The 22,912-nt window shown below is 37.7% G+C and overlaps 1 protein-coding gene across 1 annotated transcript; it reads left to right on the forward strand.

Annotated features, from left to right (window-relative positions):
* The first annotated feature begins 146 nt into the window (after window positions 1–146).
* On the forward strand, window positions 147–20,640 carry LOC101845613 (saccharopine dehydrogenase-like oxidoreductase). The gene is made up of 12 exons (XM_005094967.3): window positions 147–948; window positions 3,212–3,318; window positions 6,302–6,382; window positions 7,105–7,237; window positions 8,205–8,254; window positions 9,708–9,838; window positions 10,628–10,748; window positions 11,627–11,746; window positions 12,225–12,281; window positions 15,113–15,227; window positions 16,131–16,212; window positions 17,044–20,640. Exons 1-12 carry the CDS (start codon window positions 762–764, stop codon window positions 17,150–17,152), a joined length of 1,293 nt encoding a protein of 430 aa, XP_005095024.1. The 5' UTR covers window positions 147–761; the 3' UTR covers window positions 17,153–20,640.
* Window positions 20,641–22,912: the final 2,272 nt, after the last annotated feature.

Below are 22,912 nucleotides of genomic sequence, written 5' to 3' on the forward strand. Positions count from 1 at the left end.
ACGCACGCACGCACGCAATAAAATACCAACAAACAATGGTCGAAACAAAAACAAACCAAAAAACAAACCAAAAAGTAAAATTGAATAAATTAAATAAATAAAATGCGGCAACTCTAAACTAAACCAAAACCGAAAAGGAAAAATAAGAACGAAAACAAATAAATACTCACCCATCCTGTCTGAGATTTTGCTCTATGAACTGACCCTGTGTGACAATAACGTGAAAGTTCAACAGTTCAGAGGTCAGTGAACTCTGCTCAGTGATCAAGTTCAACGTTGGTCACGGCGTTGGTATGCGCAGATCGAAAACATTGAATTTTACTAGTATCGCGATACTCCCAAGCTCGTTTGGCATGACCGCCTTAAACATGACACATTTTCATTCAACAAAATGTTTAATAACATTGTTTAACTGAAAGAGTAACTTCAATATTCTTCAAACAGAACAAAATCGGAAGATTTCATAATTCTACTTGAAAATACCTGATGTAAAACATTGTTTACTTAACTCGATACTGTAACGTTGTGTGATAATATCGAATAGAATAACGGGAGATCACTCCTTTGACGGAAGGCAGGTTCGTGCCACCTAAAGTAGAACTTCAGCAGAAAGGACTAAAAGTGCAGGCTGTGAACTCGAGAACAATCTACTGTGTGTTACACCACTGTGATTATAAGTGCATCAGATCAAGGTCGATCCTTAACGTCTTAAGGTTTTCTCAGGGATTTTTGACTACGCTGAATCGGTCGAAGGTGCAGCCATGGCTTCAAGTTCGAGCCCTACGAGGAAGTATGACATGATCGTTTTTGGAGCGTCTGGGTTTACCGGTCAGTATGTTGTGGACGAAGTCGCCCGCGTTGCAGAAGAAGAGGGACTGAAATGGGCAGTTTCTGGACGAAATATGGACAAGCTGCAGAAAGTCCTGGGTGATGCATCCCAGCGTACAGGTAATTACAAAAATTAAAAAGTACTTTTCAGAATCATTGATGATTGACGTTTGGTTTGTTTACATTAAAATTGTCATTATTTTTCGCCCGCCCCCACATTAGTTTAGTAGTTGGGCCTAAAAATTATTGATTTTTATCGATGGAAAATAGAACAAGAGACAGAGTATCTAGATCTAGAATCTAGATTTAGATTTCCAGGCCCTAGGCTACTTATAATTTAACAATGGAAGAGGCTAGCTGTACTTAATGACGGCTAGACTGCCAGTCTAGCCGTACTTATTCTTAATATGATGGCTAGACTCACCATTTACAAAAAATAGGCCTACTGAATTGTAAATATACATTTTTAGTGTGCAGTACCTAAAGTATTTGTATTTGAGACGAAACCAGGTGCCTTACCTTAATGACAGTGCATTATTTTAAACCTCCTGTTTTCTAATGTTAATAGGGCCTAAGATAAGTGTACGGCTAGACTTCTTGTCTTGCCGTACTTAAGTACGGGTAGACAGCCAGGCTAGCCGTACTTAAGGACGGCTAGACTGTCAGTCTAGCCGTACTTAATATTGATGGCTGAATTGTAAATGAAATTTTTAGTTTGCAATGCCTAAAGTATTTGTATTTCAGACAAAACCAAAAGGTGCCTTACTGACTTGCATGTATTTGAACCTGAATAATTACTAGATCTAGATCTGAGACCTGTGTACTTAACAGGCTTGAGTCGATAGGGCCAAACCTAGATCTAAGTACGGCTAGACTAGGGCCAAACCTAGATCTAAGTATGGCTAGACTCTCAGTCTAGCCGGCTAGCCACTTCATTTAACAATTTCAGCAGGCAACACTACACTTGTCAAGGATTGAGGAGAAATTCTGCTTGAGCCACCCCTCCTATTCTTCTATAAAAAAAAAAAAAATTAGCTTAAGGCCTACTGTATTGCCATTTTTATATCTCGTCTGTCTAGGCCCTTAGTCCCAACCAAGTCCTTTCATGACTGCTGATTTTGGGACACAGAATTGTTTAAAGGAGCTAAGAATCAATGCTTTCTATAAAAGAAATTCGGCAATTTAATTTATAAGACCATCGTAATCAACATCATGGGCAAGTATTTTAGCCTACCGTGTAGTGCACATTGACTTTTGGAAGTTGTCTACACTCTCTGCTGAGCCAGCCTGCATACATAGGCCCTATTGTTACTTTAGAACTGTGTTTCATGTGCTTTCGATATTGTCATTGGGGGCTCTCGTGGCCTGGAGGTTAAGGTGTTCGCCACTCATTCAATAGGTCCCGGGTTCGAATCCGGATAACAATGGATATATTTTCCTTCTTTAAAATCATCTCCTGTCACCTCCTTTCCTGCTCTCTTGCAATGTTTTGTTTTCTGCTTTCGTTTCCACTTTCTTCCCCCACCCCCTCACCTCTTTTGCCCCCTTCTCTGGGCTCCTGATTCTTTCTGCAGTCTTTCTTTCTACTGCTACTCCTTGGCTCCTTGTTACTGCTCTGTCTTTCAGCCACACCCCTGATCATATTGTAGGAAAGATCTACACCTAGCCTTCTCGGACAAGGGCGAACAATTTCGGAGGTCCCATGTCATGCAAGTTGTTCACGTTAAAGATCCCTTGGTGGTCCAAAATCGATAGTAGGCTTCAGCCGCCACCCGTGCAAAATTCAAAATTTCCTACCATCTGAAAAGATGTGTCCTGTGTGCTCATATGACCATATGTAGCTGCGAGCACCGTAAAACACTTACCAGGAAAAAAAATATTGTCACTTTTGAGAAAAAAGAAAACATTGAGAAGCATCAGTGGTTTTTACTTGCTCAGCCTGTGATGCAAGTTCAAATGGAATAATTACTCGCTTTTTGTACATCTGAATGGCTAGTGTGGGTAGGCCTATGCTTAATAAATATGTCTCTTAATATATTACTTTGGAAAACTTACGTGTTGTAACTTAGAAGTGTAGCTTTTGGATAAAATTTTTTAATGGTATCTGGAGCTTTAATGAGTACACAATGGATTTATTACAGAATCATTTTTTTTTTAGTGTGTCTCTGAGTTCTATTATATTGGCTGAAACTCCCCGAGCCCCTCTCATCTGTGAATTCTTTTAAAAGCCCTTTTCCCTTCTTTGTGCTCCTTTCAAAATAAAATGTGTACTGATTTTCATTTCTTAAAAGGATTTTCTCAGTCTCTGAAAATTTCATGTTTGTACTTTTTGAATACTTTTTAACTTCAAAGTCATTGAATGAAATTCACTTTTTTCTTCCAGGAATGAACTTGGAAGAAGTCCCTGTTGTTATTGCTGACACTGGTAGTCCTACGTCTTTGCTGGAAATGGCCGAACAGACAAAACTTGTCCTAAACTGTGTTGGTCCCGTAAGTGTTATAATAGTGTATTACATTCTGTTTGTAGTTTCTTATTCACTATGGGGGGGGTTTCTCGCTGCCTAGAGGTTAAGGCGTTCGCCTCTCATTCAAAGTTCCCGGGTTCGAATCTGGGTAGCGGTGGAAAAATTTTTCTTCTCTAAAATTGTCTCCTTTCACCTCCTTTCCTGCTCTTTAGCAATGTTCTGTCATCTGCTTTTGTCTCCACTTTCCGCCCCCACCAACCCCCTCACCTCCTTTGCCCCCTCCTCTGGGCTCTTGAATCTTTCTGCAGCCTTTCTACTGCTACTCCTTGGCTCTTTCTTACTGCTGTCGTTCTGCCACACCCCTGATCTTCTGGTAGGAAAGATCTACACCTAACCTTCTTGAACAAAGACAAAAATCTTGGGGGTTCCGTGTGCAAGTTGCTCACGTTAAAGATCCCTTGGTGGTCTAAAATCGATAAAAGTAGGTTTCGGCCGCCCCTCCCGGGCAAAATTCAAAATTTCCTACCCACTGAAAATGTTTAATGTGTGCCCCGTGCGCTCGTTTGACCTTATGCAACTGCGAGCACCGCAAAACACTTACAAAAAAAAGGAAACATGATGTTACCAATAATATTAGGTTTTTGAATAACTGAATTGGATGAATTAAATGGAAAGTATAGTAGTATACCGTGGATATACTTCAAAGCATAAATTATACATAAAGTGAGGGTTTGGAAGAAGTACAGTTGAACCAGCTCAAAGATATAAATGGCCCTGTCCGAGAGGACCACCTGCCTAAGAGGCCCACTTTTCTCGAAAACAACGGATGGTTGTATTTGACCGGTTTGGCTGTATTTCCCTTTTTAATACGAGTTTTAGAGAGACACTACTGATGTTCCCTTTTTCATGGTCTCTGTTTATCGTCCTGTTTTTTTTTTTCCCTTTGTGTGTGGTTGGTGGGTGCTTTATTGTGGTTTGCTCCTTTCCTATTAAACTTCTGGACTGTCATACTTTTTTCTCTCTTCTTTGTTTTATCTGTGTTACTATCTTGATCTAGTAACACCTCTAATCTTCGGCACCCATATTACCTAACTGTGATGCAAGTGCCGTAAAACTCTTACTAAAAAAAACAACCCACTTTTTTTTTCATTTTGCTTGAAAGAACAATGTCATATTATATAGGGATGTAATATGTTTCGACAATCTAAAATCAAAAGGAAATATGATAATAATCTTTCCTATCTGGGTTGTAGATGAGATAGTGTGATGATCCAGAGACTTGAGTACAGGGTAGTCTGTGGTGTTTATTCTCTTTCTTGTCACAGCTGCTGCATGTTGATTTTAATGTCTACTCACTCTGCTTTACTCTGGTTTTAGATGGCTTTGTTTACATGCATGGGGAAATGTGTATTTTTGTGGCTGGTTGGCGGGTGCTCTGGTGTGGTTTGCTCCTTCTTTCCTGTCAAACATCCTTTTTTTGTGTGTTTCTTACTCGCTTGTTACACCTCTAATCTTCAGCACTTATAAATATGACTGTATTGTGTTTCAAGTGCTGTAAAACTCTTACTAAAACTAAACTGTGTATTTTTAGTCTCTGTGGCATGGAGTAAGAGTTGTCATTGGTATCATGGGATGGGTTGGTGTTCTTTGCTCAATTAAGGAAATGACTGTTCATGTTTGAAGTGACTGAGAGAGAAAGTCTGGTTCCTTTCTAAGTGTCCTTATCTTGGGCCCAGCTGTAAAGTCTGTCACCTTTCAACATTTTGTAGGTGGTTGGCAGGTGCTCTGGTGTGGTTTGCTTCTTCTTTCCTATCAAACATCTATCGTCTTTTTCTCCCTTTCTTTTTTTATTTTTGTTACTCTCTTGTAACACCTCTAATCTTCTGGCGCTCATATGACCTTATGCAGGTGCGAGCGCCGTAACACCTCTACTAAAACTAACTTTCAACATTTTTGCAAGCCTCTTTGTTACTGATGGACTCACATAACTGGGTAATAGCAGGATACTGACAATAGCAGGCTTACAGTAATTCTCCCAGTCTGTTTTCTTATACTGTAGGCCTATGGTAAAAAATTCGTTTTTTTATGGCAGGCATTTGGATCGATATGCTTGGCTGTAATAATGGTCAAACCATTGACAAAATCATAAAACAAATGGACAAGAAAGCAGAAAAATATCAAATGAAGGAAAAATTTAGCTTGGCGAATTGTACCTACTCGACTCCTTGTAGGTCTAAGTTGATTCACATTCTATGTGTTATATGTGTATGCAGTAACGGGGGAGGGGGAAAGCTGGATGCACTTTGGTGGTGTTGACGCAAATTTTCCAATCAGTGACTTATGTGACCTTGGTGTGGCACCACATTGTCACATTGTCTCTCCATGGAGTGGTGAGACTTGTAATGGGAATAAATAACTGAATGGAAAGTAGGCACTGGGCACTAGATCTGCTGCAGCCAGATCTATGCGTGTTCCTTTTCCCAACAAATGATAGCTATTCGGTTACAAAAAGTTCTAAAGTGCACAGAGCATGCAGTAGGATAGAGAAAGGATAAAATAAGTTAAATATGCAATCATTATTATTGTTGCTTACACAAAATGTCTAGTGAGCCTCCACTAGACTAAAGTAATAGAAAAAAAAAGACACAAAATCACTGGAAAAGAAAAGAGCAATACCTGATGAACTGGCAGTGGGTAATCTATGTAATAAAATTATAATTCCATTGATTAAGCGCATCAGTAAGTGTATGTTCTTCTTCTTCTTCCTAGTTCTCGATTTAGTCTCGTAAACTTGACTCCGACTAGTGTAGGGTTTGTCTGTAATAGGGATATGTCTTGGGTCCCAGTGGACTTACTATAGCCTCCTCAGGGCCTAGATTTACATTACTGTGGGATGAAATACTCAGTGCTATGTTAGTTGATAAATTCGGTCTGAATTCCTTTGGATAGTTACTCTTTTAATGCAGTAATGTCATACTGTGTTAAGTGCTGTTGATTTTTCCTCCCAGTATCGCTTCTATGGAGAGCAAGTGGTCAAGGCATGTGTTGAAGGTGGTGCCCACCATCTCGATATCAGTGGAGAGCCACAGGTAAAAGCTGTTTTTCAGTAATCATTTCTAAGTAATTCATTTTCTTTCATCAGTAATGATCATTCTTTATTATTTGTAAAAAAAAAAATTAGAATATTAGATTTATTAACCCACACCCTGTGTAAATAATCCTGACGTTTTTGTTTGATTTTTATGATTCATTTTTATGTGGATGGTATTCCAGTCTTTGCATCAAAGCTTTGGGTTTATTCCTTTAGGAGTTGTATCTGTCCTTGAACTTCTGTGGAAAAGTTTATACCTCAATGATTTTTAAAAACTTTTTATACCGACTCGCTGTATATAAGTTACATTACATTATCACTGGTGATTGCAGAGCAATACTTTTAGTTTCCTTAATAAAGCTATTGTATTACATCTTGACTTTTGATGCGACAGGTGTGTGAAGCAATGCGTCTTATCTTGTGCTGTTTGTGGTAGTCAGATGAAAAATTTCACGTGTGAACTGCATGAATTTCCCATAAAATGCTTTTTGTGTGTCCATTTGCATGCTTGTGACTATATCATTACCGTAATAGTAATAGTCTATTATCATGTTTTAGTTCGGCTTGAAATTTACTTCCTGGAGTGTCTCCACTGTGTTCAGGGACTTAAGTGTGCTATTATTAGAATTTAATAATCAAAACGCTCTAGAGTTACTAAAAATGTTAAAACAAAACAGTATTTTGTGGTGATGGATTTGTTTTCTTTACATCCTTTTCAAGTATCTGGAAAAGATGCAGTTAATGTACAATGGAAAGGCAAAAGAAAATGGTGTCTTTGTGATTGGAGCTGTTGGCTTTGACAGTATTCCAGCAGAAATGGGCATGCTGTATACTCAGAAGCAGTTTACTGGAGGTACGTATAGCTTTGAGGTATTTGAGGGGTTGGGACAAAATTAGTTACTTCTCGCAATCCACAAATGGAGATATTGGCCAAAAATTGACACTAGGGTCAAACTAGATTTTCTGTGGACGCCATATTCTTCATGTATAGCTTGCCTTTTATTATTTTTTCATACTTATAAATTATCAAAACTTCACCTCTAAGCGTGATGCATCTATTTCCATTAGGCTTGAATATGAAACATAACTAATTTTGTCAACACGCTTCCCATACGCTACTTTGGAGTCATAAGGGGAAGAATATATATGTGAAAACTACTTCAGGCAGAATACCATTTTAAGGGCAGATGGCAGATGCCTAGAGAAAAGTGGTTATGCTGTGTGTGGTTCATCAGCGGTCAGAACTTTGAAATATTTCTCCATGTTACTTGTGATTTTCCTGTTTTAATTTCTCGTTCTATTTTCTTATAAAGATGGGTGATGGATTGGCACTTTGGTGTGATTTGGTCTACTTTCCTATCAAACTTGTATCATCCTTTCTATCCTTCTTTTCTTTGTATGCTGTTCTCTAGTACTTAACGTATCTAATCTTCAGGACATATAATGACCAATTTTTGTTCAAGTGCTGTAAAACTCTTAACTAAAACGTAACAGGTTTTTATTTCCAAATATTCCTCATGGGCCAGCACACTTAATAATATATTTCATAGCTGAGTCAAGAACATTTCATTCACTTTATTAACATTTGAGAAATGTGGAGAGAAGAAAGAATATACAATCTGACTGACTTGTGTTAAAGACACTGAAAAGGTTGCTAAAGATTTGTAAGTGCATTTTTGAATTGTGAATTGGAGTGTCACTAATTTTTTCGAAAAGTTCTACTGTATCTGAGACGCATTCCATAAAGAATGTCTTCATGAGCGGTGAAATCCCCTATTATTACAGGTTACACCTTCATTTCTATTTAAAAATTTTTACAGGTCAACTCTCCAATGTTGAAAGCTTTCTGACAACTGAGACTGGCAATGATGTAAGTTTTTAGTAAGATAAAGATGTGTGATCATTATTTGTAATGAGTAGAAAGAATTTGAGCAATGTGTTAGATGATGTTTTTTATGCAGTGACCACTAAACCAAACTTCACCCATATTTCCAGCCATGCTTTTAAGTTATGTTGTTGTTTGATATGAGGAGTTGAAGATAGTCTGTGTTTGTGGAACAAAGTGCATTCTCAAGTTTTATAATTTTCTCAATGGAGAAGATGATGGTTGTAAGTGATTGGTGGGTGTTCTGATGTGGTTTGCTCTTTCTTTCTTACCAAACATCTATCGTTCTGATCACTCCTCCTTCTGTTTTTGTGTTTGTTACTCTCAAGTAGCACCTCTGATCTTCTACACTTAATGACCTTATTGTGTTGCAAGTTCCGTAAAACTCTTACCAAAATAAAGATGATGGTCGACTGTTTGTAACTGGAAGTTGTACAGTTGACATGGAAGTGGGGCAAAGTGACTGGATGCACCTGAGGTGATTACTTGTAAGGATGACCATTGGATGAACTATTGCACTTATTTCTTGATCAGATGTGTTTGAAAAGTAAGGGCTTTAGTGCTAAAGGTTTCTACAAATCTAGGTCGTTAAAATGATGGGCGGTTCTTGTGGTCTAGAGGTTAAGGTGTTCGCCTCTCATTCAATAGGTCCCAGGTTCGAATTCGGATAGCAGCAGGAAATTTTCTTCTCTAAAATTTTCTCCGGAAATTTTCTTCTCTAAAATTTTCTCCTTTCACATCCTTTCCTGCTCTCTAACAATGTTCTGTCGTCTCCACTGTCTACCTCCATCTCCTCACTCCCTTTCCCCCCTCTTCTGAGCTCCTGACTCTTTCTGCTGCTTCTCCTTAGCTCCTTCTTATGGCAGTCTTTCAGCCTCGCACTGATCCTCTGGAAGGAGAGATCTACATCTAGCCTTCTCGAACAAGGGCGAAAAATGTTGGATGTCCCGTGTGCAAGTTACGCATGTTAAAGATTCCATGGTGGTCCAAAACTGATAAAAATAGGCTTCGGCCGCCACAGGGGGAAAATTCCAAATTTCCTTTCAACTGAAAATATTTAGTGTGTCAAGCGCGCTTATATGACCTTGTTCAGTTGCGAGCACCAATAAACAATTACCTAAAAAAAAAAAAGATTTTATTCGTGTATTGAGTTTGTTTTATGTTCTTGAGATTTTTATTTACTAAGTGTCCAGTTGCTTTATTTGAGAAATTGCATAATAACTCCTATTTCCCTGCCAAATTGGGTTATTGTCTTTACATTTTCTTCCGAGTGATGTAAGCTCTAAAGATTGTGTCAGCAATCTGCTTGTCTTTTGCCTCCTCCATGCTTCTGATGAACTATTGGTGCCACGTTTTCATTTTCATCTTGTTTTGAATTGAAACTGTAGCGGAATTCATTTTCGTGAGCCTTTTGTTGAAGGTTTCCCAATTATTTTAGGGTGCAGCCATCAACACGGGCACCTTGGAGTCGGCTATTCATGGTTTTGCTCATGCTAAAGAGCTGAAGCCTTTGAGAAGGTCTTTGTTCCCAGACCCGATGCCCAAGTATGACTTCAGACTCCCTAAAAGGTGAGTGTACTTGTGTAATGAGCTTAAATTTAAAGCAAATATGAGCTTACTTTTATTCCTGTATATCATGTTATATAACATATCAGGAAAAAAAACAGGCAAACAACTTTATGAAGAGAATTATTGTTTTGACTTTGATCGTGCCATGGATACTCAGCCCGAGTCAAAACATGGGTGACTGGTATTTGCTCGGGTGTGATTTGCTCCTTTCTTTCTATCAGACTTCTATCGTCCTTATCTCTCCTTTTTTGTTTGTTACTTTCTTGTAACACCTCTAATTTTCGGCAGTAATATGACCTTATTGTGTTGCAACAATTGTTTTAAATCCTAGACTATATGGACAAGACTTACACTGACGTAATTATGTGGTACAAGTTTGTAATCGTTTTTCTTCATGGCATTACATAATAATATCTGGATTGTTTTATTTCTTCTGATGACCCATGTTTTTAAGGCATAGCCTATAATTTACAGAATTTTTATGCTGCAACAACTTGCATTCAAATTTCAGAGCATCAGTGCTTTTGTTAGACAAGATATGCTACTCTGTAATGACTTCAGAAATCATGTCTTTTTGATTCATCCTTGAAATTGTGGTTGCTTGGCAGATACACTGGTGTGGTTTGCTCCTTTTTTCCTATCAAACATCTGTCATCCTAATCTCCCCTCCATCTTTTTTTGTGTTTGTAATATCTAATCTTTGGCACTTTTATGACCTTATTGCGTTGCAAGTGCCGTAAAACTCCCACTAAAACTAATCTTAGTCTTGACATTTGGTCTTATTTTCAGGTCCACTTTGTTCTTTAGTAAAGAAGTGAACAAATGGTGCCTCCCATTTCCTGGGAGCGACAAGTCCGTTGTCACACGGACAATCAGGAATCTCTTGTCTACTGACAGACTGGAAAAGCCAGTATGTACTATGTTACTTAGTTTTGATTTTCTTCCCAGAGAAAATGCTTGTTTCAGAAATAAGAAATTTTGTCAATAGTGCCGTGGGACATACTCAAATAAAGGGAACTGAAGTATGAAATTACTGAATTAAAAAAATGGAATTTAAATATGCTTAGAACATTGTCTCTTCTGAAAAAATAACTTTATTTGGTATTGATTTTATTTTGTTAGATGCCTGAATCTACTTGTCAACTTTCTTGAGTGCTTTGTGGAAGAAGCACAGTATCTGTAAATATACATACATGAACTTGCTGCTCAGAGGTTTTGCATGTGGGTGGTTGAAAGGTGCTGCTGGGCTGTCTACCTTCAGACTTTCATAATTATTTATGAAGTTTCTTCTGCTTCATCTTTTGAAGGCCTTTATTGTGGACTTCAGTTTTTTTTATAGTAAAAATAAAGGATTTTTTAAAGTTTGCCCAGTAACTCAGGACTGTAGCATTTAAAAAAAACAACTTGAAATTAAGTTAGGAAAAATTGAAGTTAAATGCAAGGGAATTTCTCAGTGTCACAAAATGTGACTGCAGACTTTCAGAAGCTTCAACACACAAATAGTCTAATTATTTGTGCTTTTGTGATGTACATTATGTTCACATATCACATTGCGTCGAAAAAAGAAAATTAATCGTACCTTACTATTACTATACCTAAGGGTATCTCATGCCTTATCTTTTTCAATGGATGATTCAAGTAATATCATACCTTGTAATTATCATCAGCTGTTCATGTTCAACCATCTTAGATCACCTTGCCATTGTGTTTGGAGTAATGAATTTGTTGTATACTTTTTTTGCCCTCTCATTTCATAATTGTCGGCCTTTCTTGTGTCTGTCATTTCAGATTGAGTTCTGCCCCTATGTGGCGTGCAAAAGTCTCGGAGCTGCTCTTGGTGTCATGGTCTTTGCTGTTATTTTTGCCCTCATGACCAGCTTCTCCCTTGGCCAGTCTTTGTTGATGAAGGTGAGCTCATTGATTTGTGTGTATGACGCTGTGTCACTGTAGCCGGTATCATGCTGGACTATTTATAATGTGAATGACCTTGGTTTTGAGTCCCTAACCGTTTGTTTGTTGAACTTGGGTTGTTTTGGGAGTTTTCATGGCCCTCCATTTATTTGGCATGGTCCATTTGGTAATAAGTGATGTACTATAGGTCCAGACTCATAAGTGACCTTATCGTATTGAAAAGGGTGTTGAATGCATTCTCAGATACAAGCGCTAAACTAATTTTTGTATTTTTTTTTAAAGTAAAAAGTTGCTCAGGTGGCTGAGACCATTTTAACTCATAGTGATCTTTATTTAGTGGCTACTTGTTTGAATTTAGATGCAATGATGTGACTTGGGTTGTTACCTTGACTTCCCTTAGCCATTGTCCCACTTCAATTATCAATGAGACAATAAAATAAAGATTTTTTTGTTTTTTGTTTTTTTCCCCCCCCAGTATCCACACATCTTCTCTTTTGGTGCTTTCAAGAAAGGTGGACCAACCAAAAAACAGGTAACTAAATCTTTATTCAAAGGATTTTGTGTATCTCCTAGCAGTTTTGAACCTGAACTGCAATGTCAACTCAGTTTTAAATTCTTGATTTTGCATTATCTCTTGTGGCTGTGAATTTTTGTCAAGGTTTCAAGTCTGCAACGTTTTTTTCTCTAAATTACAGGTTCTTTATTTTGAGGGGGAAAAAGTATTCGAAGAGGGACTTCCAGTTTTCCAGAAGAAAATTTTTTTTTTCAAAGTTTGCCTAGTATTCTTTTGTCACTTTACTCATTACTATGGCATTTTTACCGCAGTATCATGGCATTTTCATCACATGAGATTCAATGAAGAGAAAAGGTTAAAAAAATTGAAGTACAGTTGAACGTGCCTTAAAAGACACCTGTCCGAGTCATAAACATGTCAGAACGGAATCTCCCTTTCACCCCTCCCCCCCTTCAGTAATTCCTCTATAATTCCCTCTATAAAACGGAAACCTGCCCAACCCTTGGACTGGAAAGAAAAATTCCTTTCTTTCGGAGGGTTTTGACCTGTCTTTGCCCACTCAGCCCTGATTTGAAACAAAGAAAAATCTCAAATTTGTTTCCATTGCATTTCTAATCGTGGTTACATTCAGGACAGGGGTGGCATTGGGCAAATGGTGGTCCTATTAGATGCAAGAACTGGTGGCAATGAATATGTTAGACTGACGTATGCGGACTAGACAGATGACCCTTGATTCCACCACATATGGGCTGGCCTTCTGGAACCCAAACCCCCACCCATGACCTTCCCCCCTAAATTGAAATGCCGTTTCCAAAATAGAAAATGTCTAAGATCGAATTTTTTTCTTGGCTCCCTTGCAATTCTGTCTTGGTCAGATTAAACTGTAAAAGGCAAGGGGTACAACTCAGTATAAAATTTGACCGTAGGTTCTTTCCCTTGAACCATTATTTATTACTCAGTGATAAGCCGTATACAGTAGAACATGACTATAGTGGCACCCGCTACAGCGGGACCATCCCTACAGCGGGACCTTACCAGAATCCGCCTTTTTTTTCTCTATGTAAACTCAATTACCTGTGCTTGGGTTTAGCGGGGCAAGGAAAGGCTCGAACTTGGATACAGCGGGAGAGTTCGAACGAGCTCTAGCTGGGGTTAAGGGGGTTCGGGGGCTGTAGGCAGGCTCTAAACAGGCAGTCAACGGTGCGGTGCTGTGATTGGCCAGTCCAGTGATGTGAGGTGGGGCAGGCGGCAGAGAGAGATGGTGTGGAGAGAGGCGTTTTGTGAGCCACTCCAAAAGTGATGTGCCGTAGCTTAGACGCTCAGTATTGAAAGCATATAGGCCACAGCCCCAGCCTAGGCTATGCCAAAAGTAAAAGAAGAGGAGAGCGTGTAGGGTGTGATTCCTGATTCATTGAATTGCGATCGTTGATGCTCATAAGGCATACGCATGCATCCACTTCACCAGTTTTACAGTAGGCCTACTGGTATGATAGACAACACAAGCAACGAGACCGATGAAAAGATGGCTTCCAACAAAGACAAAAGGAAATGCTTCTCACTTGAATTAAAGGCCGAGATAATCAATGAAGTTGACAAGAAAAGGAAGATTAATCTAAATCACATGTTTAATTAATATGGGAAGGAGGTAATCATGTGGATTTTTAGAAATTTTGGGGTAATTTCCCCTTTGCATTCCTATAGCGGGAACTCACCAACAGCGGGATTTTTCTTCAGGAACCAAATGTCCCGCTATAGCTGTGTTGTACTGTATTTCTCTTGCTTTTGACATATTTTTTTACAATGTTCGCCAGCCTGTTTGATTGCTATAAATCATTACCAATGCTAAGAAACAAATCACGTTGCCTGGCATCTATGTAGTAGTGGCTAGGCTCTTCGCTGTCACTTGTGGATGTGAGTTCAAATTTTTTATTTTATTAGATATCTTTGCTAGGATGCTGTATCCCACTCAACTTGGGTTGGCTTGACAAGCAGGGTTGAAGCAGTCTGCCTTCTGAATAATTTAAACTGTGTAGTGGTTGGCGGGTGCTCTGGTGTGGATTGCTCCTTCTCTCCTCTATCAAACATCTATAAACCCCCCAGGGTAGTGCCACTGACTGAACTGTCTTTAGGCCATTCCCAAAGGAGGGACATATCTCGTTCACGAGGTAGTGCCACTGACTGAAGTGTCTTTAGGCCATTCCCAAAGGGGGGACATATCTCGTTCAAGCATAGTAGAATTGTAAATGGGCTGAGTCATGTCACGCTCATTACTGTGCCTGATCTACAACAGGGAACTGCTGCTTTTTTTTTCCTGATCCTTACTGTTGTCATTTACCTCTACTTCTTTTGTATGTTTGCCACTCCCTTGTGACCTGCTATTTTGGGGTGCCTTGATAGTCGAAGCAGACCTTGTGCTGTTGAAGCTAGAGAGGTGAGCAGTCTAAGTCTGATTCCCTGTAAAGACTTCTCTATTGACACTCACCCTTTTGCACTCATATGACCTTATGCAGTTGCGAGCGCCATAAAACCCTCTACTATAAAAAAAACCCCAAAAAACATCTATTATCCTTATCTCTCCTCTTTTTTTGTTATTGCTGCTCCGTGGTCACACCTCTACTTTTTGACACTCGTTTGACCTTTTTGTGTTGCAAGTGCCGTAAAACTCTTACTAAAAACTTAACTACCTTTCTCACCCTGCATATAGGCCATTTAAAATCCCTTTCTACCTTTCCCTGTCCTGGGCTTGCCCCTTTATCCTGCTGGTGCAAAAGTTCCAATTAGTTACAGTGACCTTTAAATTATGTCATGGCATTTATATTACTAAAGTGATTCAATTCCCTTTGTCTCAGATTGATTCTACATCCTTCGCCATGACATTTGTTGGACATGGCTACCCTAATGTGGAGAAGGACAGAAGTGGACAAAAGCCGAACAAGATTGTCATCACCAAAGTTATGGGTCCAGGTAAAGGAAGAAACAGCTAGATACTGCTTTCAGTTTTGTTCTATCTCTTGGTATAGTCTCTTTTGGCCTTGCCCTTGACCAAAACTGAGTCAAACAAAAGCCTTTGCCCTCCCATTGCTATTTTCATTAAGGGAGCATACAAGTATTGTTGACAGCTGACAATAAATCAGTTTGCAGGATTTTAAAAACAAACTGATTTGTTTCTTTTTATACGAAATTGAACTTTGCAACTCGTAAATTTTTAAATGTTAACTCGCTGTGTTTGAAGTGGAGTGTTTAAAGTAGAAGCACCTATTGTTAAAAATGCAAAAACTCTTGCATTTGTGCATTCGATTAACTTTGATTGATTGATTATGCAATTTCTTTGTTATGCTGTTAATGGTATAATAGTAATAATAATAATTGTATTATATTTGTGAAAATTCGTCACTTTGGTCGTCTAAAACTTCCGAACCACTTAACTTTCTAATTTTAAAAAATTAACGGTGGTTCAGAATCATTTAAAGGGTGCACAGTTAGATATATCTATATTAAGGCAATCATTAATAGATTAAGTATTTCTGCTGTTCATGACAACAGTATCTTGAAACATGACGACAGTGACATTGAAGGGTCATATAAAGAACATGTTAGAAGAATTTTTTAATTTTCGCAAAAAATGTGGTCACCATGGCGACCATCTTGAATTTTCTTATGATTTCATGAAAAGAGACAGACACCCAGTGACATCTGTTGGATTATTTTCTAAAACTTAACATTTTTATTGTTATGGGTATAAGGTAGGAAAGGGCTACTTCTTTGCTTTTTATCTGTTGATTTGACTGTCTTCTCTTTTCGAGACTCCTTGTTAACTCAGCCAAAATAAAAGTACTATAGTGGAATGTTATGGTTTTTTTCCCTCAGAACCAGGGTATGTCACCACACCAATCTGCATGGTTCAGTCTGCTGTCACAGTGCTGAAGTGCAAGGACAAGTTTGGCCAGCCGTAAGTGAATACTGTCAGGCAACAGCCTTTTTTAAATTTCAGAACTTATAGCTCTGTACACTTCTCCTCTGCTAGCATTTGTATTAATAAGTTTGTCTTAAAAGATGCTGTTGGGGGCAATTTTCCTGTCTCTACGTAGGCTCTGGTGTACTTTTATATATATATTTTTTTTATTTCCCTAATTGTTAACTGCTTGCTGCTGCCTCTATTTTTTAAGAATTAAGTCTCTTACCCAAACTGCTGACATCTTTGGTGTAAGGTTAGGCTCTTTGGCTTTCAGAAAAGTTGAAGTTGAACATCTCCCATTTTCAAAATCACTCAGTTTTTTCCTGTCTGTCATGCTTTTTTTTTTGGTCATAGAATTACCAGCATCATGTCAATGTTCATAATCAATGAGTTGAGGAGGGGAGATATCTCCATAATCTTCCAACTAAGAACACAACATGTGCCTCTCAATTAACATCTCTACTGAATTGGAGTAAAGCAGTCTGCTGCCTGACCACTATGTGGCAACCCCTCTGAGACAATGGAACATCATCTGTTCTTCTGTAGAAAACTAACCGATTTGAGAGGATGTTATTTTCCCAAGCTACCCCACACATCTAATTGCCTCTACTCCTCAAGACAACAATTAGAACAGACATGCAGCTATTACAGAATGGCATCATGTAGAGGAGTTAACGCTCAGATGCTACTTGATCGCTAACAACAACAACATGTCAATGTTCTTTTCTTTTTGTGCTCCCCACTTTATGACTATAATTTTCATGGTATGAAGTCTGTTTGTCTCTTCATTTTATAACGCTTTATTCTGTATGTTTTTGTCTTCAGAGGAGGCGTCATGACTGCTGGAAGTGCCTTCTGGGACACAGATCTGATCGAGCGCTTGGAGAAGCACAACATGAAGTTTGTCACTGTGTCTGAGAACAAACGAGACTGAGCTTTCGGAAGAAATACCTGGTTTTCGTGGGGTTGTTTTTTTTCCTTTAAATGTATCGACTGATCCTATTTTACCCACCATAACTGAGAACAATGGACATATTTTTGTGTGTAATTCCGTATTATATATTCACAGTGCGTTGGGATTAAGATTGTTCTAGTCGATTGCCAAGTTCCCTTTCTTTTAAAGCGTTAAAATATTGATATTGATACTATTTCAGGTGCAGACTTTTGCTGCAGAAATGATTACTGGGAATGTGTGTAGGAAAGATGAACAATAAAATTGGTTTGATGGAAATTTGTCAGATATGCTTCTTTTATATTGAAAAGGATGTCAAGTTAACTTTGCCTTCAGACTACATGTTCCCTAGGGGGGAATTAATTGGCTTTTTCCCTCTAGAGGTATGGAGTAAGCCTTTAAACTATTTTTTACATCTGTTTAGAGGTGATTAGAAAAGCGCCTGAAGCATTTTGACTGAAATGGTACCCAGTGGAAATTAATTGCCTTTTTTCCATCTGGAGGTATGAAGTAAGCCTTTAAAAAAATGTTTGGTCTGTTTAGAGGTGATCAGAAAAGTTCTGAAAAAGTTTATGACTTTTTTTATGGGGACTGTACGCCTTACAAACCTCGTTCTTTCAGTCACTGATTCTATCATGTGAAGTATCTAAAAAAAATTTTGGACAAATTTTGTATGGCTTAGGTTATTTTTTTTCACTTTTAGTATTATTTTGTAAGATTTGCCTTTTACTTTCTTTGCCAAGAATTTTTTTCTGTAATCCAGTCTTTCAAATTTTGTCTTGTTCTGAAAGGAACATACAGTATAGTTTTTTGGTAAGGGTAATGTTAAAAAGGCATTAACATTTATTCAATACTCACGTCTTATACAACAATGCTCTAAAGCTGAACAGAGCTGTGAATGCTTGATAAAAATCAGCAATTAGACTTGGTTGCTTCTAGTAGCAATCCTTTATAGAATGGTGAAGGTTTTTTTTTTTTTTTCTTCTTTTAGTAGAGTCTGCATTCGGTCGCTCCCTCTCATGTATGAACATTTATGATATATGATTTGTGCATTTAGTTTCTTTACCAAAACTTTTTTGCTTTCAATTTCAATAGCTGAGCACAGTTTTTGTGTGTGTTTTCTCTTTATACTCATATAATGTTCTATAGCATATCATCCTGTAAACTACACTTTACAGTTTACTGACAGACGCAAAGATTCAATATCAATGTCGTTTCTCTTTCACTTTATTATTGAACTACACATTAGGAATACACAGGTATGGGATATAAATTTTATATTACTTTGATATTAGTTCATATGTAATCTTAACTCACAATACGTGAAAGATTAAGGTGTGCTTCTAACATGCTGCAATACTGTTTGTCCCCGTGAGGACTGAGATGGTAAACTGGAAATAGCTTGGAGTTATTGTGAAGTCGCTTGAGCTTTCTATTTCAAGAAATACACATCTATAAATAACCTTGTATCAAACTTTAAGGGCCCTTCTGCGTTATCAATTATCAGCTACAAGAGACTTTATCAAGTGTATCTTGGTGACTCTGAACACATTGTTCTTTTGGCACATGAACCGTTTCTTTTTCTAAATCTTTTTTCAAGTTTTTTTGTGGTTTTTATGAGTGGGTGTTCCTGTTTTTTTGTGTGCAAATTCTTTGTAAACTACAACCTGACTGCAAAAACCGTCCCTTTCTCTTTTCTTTTGCCTCATAACGTTGTGAGGAAAGAAGAGAAAGAAAGCCGTGTCTACTTGAAAGAGACCATGTGCTCTTTATTATTTATAAATTTATATTAAACTTATGTTGAAAACCAATCTTTATTTGGCTGTGTTTTGGTTCTTTGATTCCGTCTGCTTCACTTTTTGTTTTTTATCTGAACTTTTGTTTTGTTTGTTTTGAGATACTTACTGATCTTACTCCTGCTTTGTTTTAATTCTTTTATTTTGTCTACATACCATTGTACCTGTATTTATTTTGAGATATTTTTAGTTGTAATTTAAATTTGCTCACAGATTTTCTTGTATGTAAAGCTTGGAGTCTGGTGAGAGCTATGCTATGGATAGTTCATCAGTTCTAAAGGTTTGTTTCAAATAAAATTTCTTAACTTCAGATTGGTCATGTAAAATGGAATATTAGTGTTGAAGATAAGTCTGTTCATCATTTTGTCCCCTTGTTTCTCTTCTGTGTCAAACAGGGGTTTCCGTAAGCTGTTTGTGGTCTTAAGTTTTCTTCAAGTTGTGTAAAATTGCTTTAAATTATTTGTCACTTGCGAAAATCTGAAGTCTCAATCTCCTTCTGCTTATTAGGGGTGTTAACCATGAAAGTTTTAGTTGAACAAAGGCTCTTCACATTAATTGTGGTCATAGCAACCCATTAATAGATCATCCACATATGAGATCTCAGCTGGCTTCAAGTTGTACATTCCAATAAGTTACTGACATGAAGGCCAGAAATTTCTTATATTATATCATGTCAAATAATTTTCTTCATCGGCTGTTTATAATTATAAAATGTGGGATATTTGTACCTTTTCAAGGAGAAATAAAGGTTGAGGGCCTAAAGGCACTTCAGGGATGTTAATTATTCTTGTTTGTTTAGAGTAGAGGATATTCTATAGAATTGTAGAGGATATTCTATAGAATTACTGTTTACTTTACAGTGGTCTTCTGTTTCTATAAGATAACAATAGTAATGAAGTTTAGTAATGAAGTTGCTCACCAAAGTGTACTCATCATAACTTCTTTTTGGTGTTGGTCTCCAACAGTTTGACATCAAGAGTAAATGATTGTTTAAGAATATTTGAAGTAAATGACTACCCCTTTATGATACTGCAACAGACAGAACCCCTGCTAAATATCAGTTTTTTCTTTTTGGGCCTGTTCTTGGCCAAGAATAGAAATGTTTAGTTTTTTTAATGGGTTACAATTTTTCTAGAATGGGACATTATCTTTTACATATATTGAGCCATGATTCATGTTTGTAGTTTTCAAGAGGTCTTGTACCCATACGCCTCTCTTTTCTCCTCAGGTTGTGGGTTTTATTGTAGGCTTTGATTTGTTGTTTCCATTGGTTTTACGTATGATTCTTGTTTAAAAACATCAGTTTGGCATGCAGTCTCTGTCAGTATCATTATTCATTGAAGAAAAATGAAATTTCCATTAGTCAAAGGGTGAAGCGTCTTTTCCTTTTCTTCTGACATCCACTGTGTTCCAAATTTTGCAAAGAGCCAAAAAGTATTGAACTGGTTTGCATGACATCGATTGCATGCGATACTGACTGACAATTTTGACCATTTTTCAGGTAATTTATCAGGTATGCAATTATTTATGACATACATGTATTCATGTGTATTGGGATTCACGCTTTGCTTTTTTAATTTAAATAAATCTTTCTATTGCTATTTGATCCATCAATTCCAAAAGCTTTTCTGTTTTGTTTGCATACAATGTAATTAAAGTTTAATTGTCCAAAAATATGATTTTTGGTCCGTTTGTTGTGGTTGTCTGCTGGCAATGGCTGCAATACTGCAATGCTTGTGGTATGGTTTAAATATATTGCTGCTAAACAGTATGTGAAAAACGTATTTAATAATCTTAAGGGTCTGAGTATGCTTTCTGTATGGTCTAAATCGTGTCGATGGGGGTGTCAAACTTCTACTATTATCTGATCATGCCAAGTCCAGAGTAGGAGGAGCACCTTAAGCGCAGCTGGTATATAATCCTGGCCTACGAAGTGGAGGACACAGTTTCGACTTCTCAATGCATGCATTCTTGAATGTGGGTTGTTGGAGAGTTGTTAAAGCCCGCTACCCATGTGGTTCAGTTCAGATAAACATTACAATACATTCTGAAGTCCTGCTTCTTGAATTTAGGTAAGTGGGTGGTTGGCGGGTTCTCTGGTGTGGTTTGCTCCTTTCCTATCAAGTATCTATCATCTTTATCTCCCCTCCCTTTTTTGTGTTTGTTACTCACTTGTAATAAGTTGTAACACTTCTAATCTTCGGCAATTATATTATGAAAAAAGGAATTAAGGTAAGCACTGTTGAAAAGGGTGTTTACTCTTTACAACAACATAACAGACATATGATGTCTGATTATCAGCAGACCTAGGCAATGTCATGGCACATTTTGATCCCTCATACACGTGTTAGAAGTTAGAAGGATGAATTTGCATATATATTTCATTGTAATTATGTTGCCTGTTTTTATCAACCAATTCATTCATTCATTCATTCATTCATTCATTATAATTTTTTTTAAAAATTAAAAAAATGAGGGGGGGGGGGGGCTCAGATAAAGTAAAACATAATTGAAAAATCAGTATGAATAACATTTAAACAACGTAATGCGTCGTGTTTAAAAGCTCCAAAACAGTGCACTCACTGTTCCTAATAATTTGATAGCATAGGGTAACAAAAAACCCAGTCTTATAGTGCGTCTCATCCAAACGGCTACTGCTTTCCGAAGCCATCATAATTAACCATCGTTTCTTCTTCTCCTCGACTTTATTCTGTTAGACTAATTTCCGTGGGTGGTTGGTGGGTGGTTGGTGGGTGCTCTGGTGTGGTTTGCTCCTTCTTTCCTTTAAAAAATCTATCGTCTCTATCTCCCCTCCTTCCTTTTTTGTGTTTGTTACTCTCTTGTAACACCTCTAATCTTCGGCACTTCTATGACCTTATTGTATTGCAAGTGCCGTAAAACTACTAAAACTATTTTTAAAAAGACTAATTTCCTTTGGTATTTCTCTCTACTGGGCTCCGACGGTGCCCACGCACAGTGCTTGTTACTTATTTAGGAATCGTTTGAATAGTGACATTTCATGTTTCATTCTTATGATTCTCATGAAAATTTTCTTGGCTCAGGTTTGGAAGAAAAGCAACTGAGCGAAAAATTCGAGAACTGACCACATAATGTTTAAAAAAATGTAGGTGTTTTACACCCCTGTCAACATGATTTAGATCGGAATGATATGATAAAGGGGTCGGCTTTCGACTCTGTCTGTCTGAGCCAATCCGAACTGACATAGATACAACGTCCCTACAGAAAGATCGAGGTACATGTACTCGATTTAACACAAAAAAAATCTCCACACACGTGAATTGAACTCATCTTCTAGTCTACGTGCAACGGCAAAGGCCGGTCGCCACCTCCTCATTGACAATATACATCAGTGAAATCGAGGAAAGTGCAGTTGTAATTTTTATATTGGACAATAAATGTAAATTCATTACTAATGAATTTGATTTCGCTTCTTTTCAATTGAATCGAGATCTAGGGTAAACTTATGTAAAATAAGATTGCTGTCAATATAACTATTTTTGAGTTTGTCTCGAGGCTGTGTCCCGTAGATACGCCTCTAAGGGAGCAAGCTGATTCTGCCTTGCATGCATGGACCAATCTAGGCTGAGTGGGATACACCATCCCAGCGGAAATTCGGCAGCACTCAATACAATACAACACTTTACCAGCTCATCTACGGGAGTCCACCTCTTTATCAAAATTTAAATCAGCACTTAAAACGCATTTGTTTCAGTCCAGCTTCAATCTGTAATTTCCGACATTCCCAATACAAATATTATATATTCTCTCAGTAATCTATTATGTTCTCTCAGCATCGTTTATTCATGCTGTTCTGTTCTGTAAGAATTTATGACTGTGTGAATTCATCAATGTGTGCGAATGTGTCTGGGTAAGCTTTGTGGGATTGTCTTTACTCAAGAATGTACTGGAGAGAGGGAGAGAGAGA

This window comes from Aplysia californica, unplaced genomic scaffold (genome assembly GCF_000002075.1).
Source record: "Aplysia californica isolate F4 #8 unplaced genomic scaffold, AplCal3.0 scaffold00092, whole genome shotgun sequence".
NCBI classification, from domain to species: Eukaryota; Metazoa; Mollusca; class Gastropoda; order Aplysiida; family Aplysiidae; genus Aplysia; species Aplysia californica.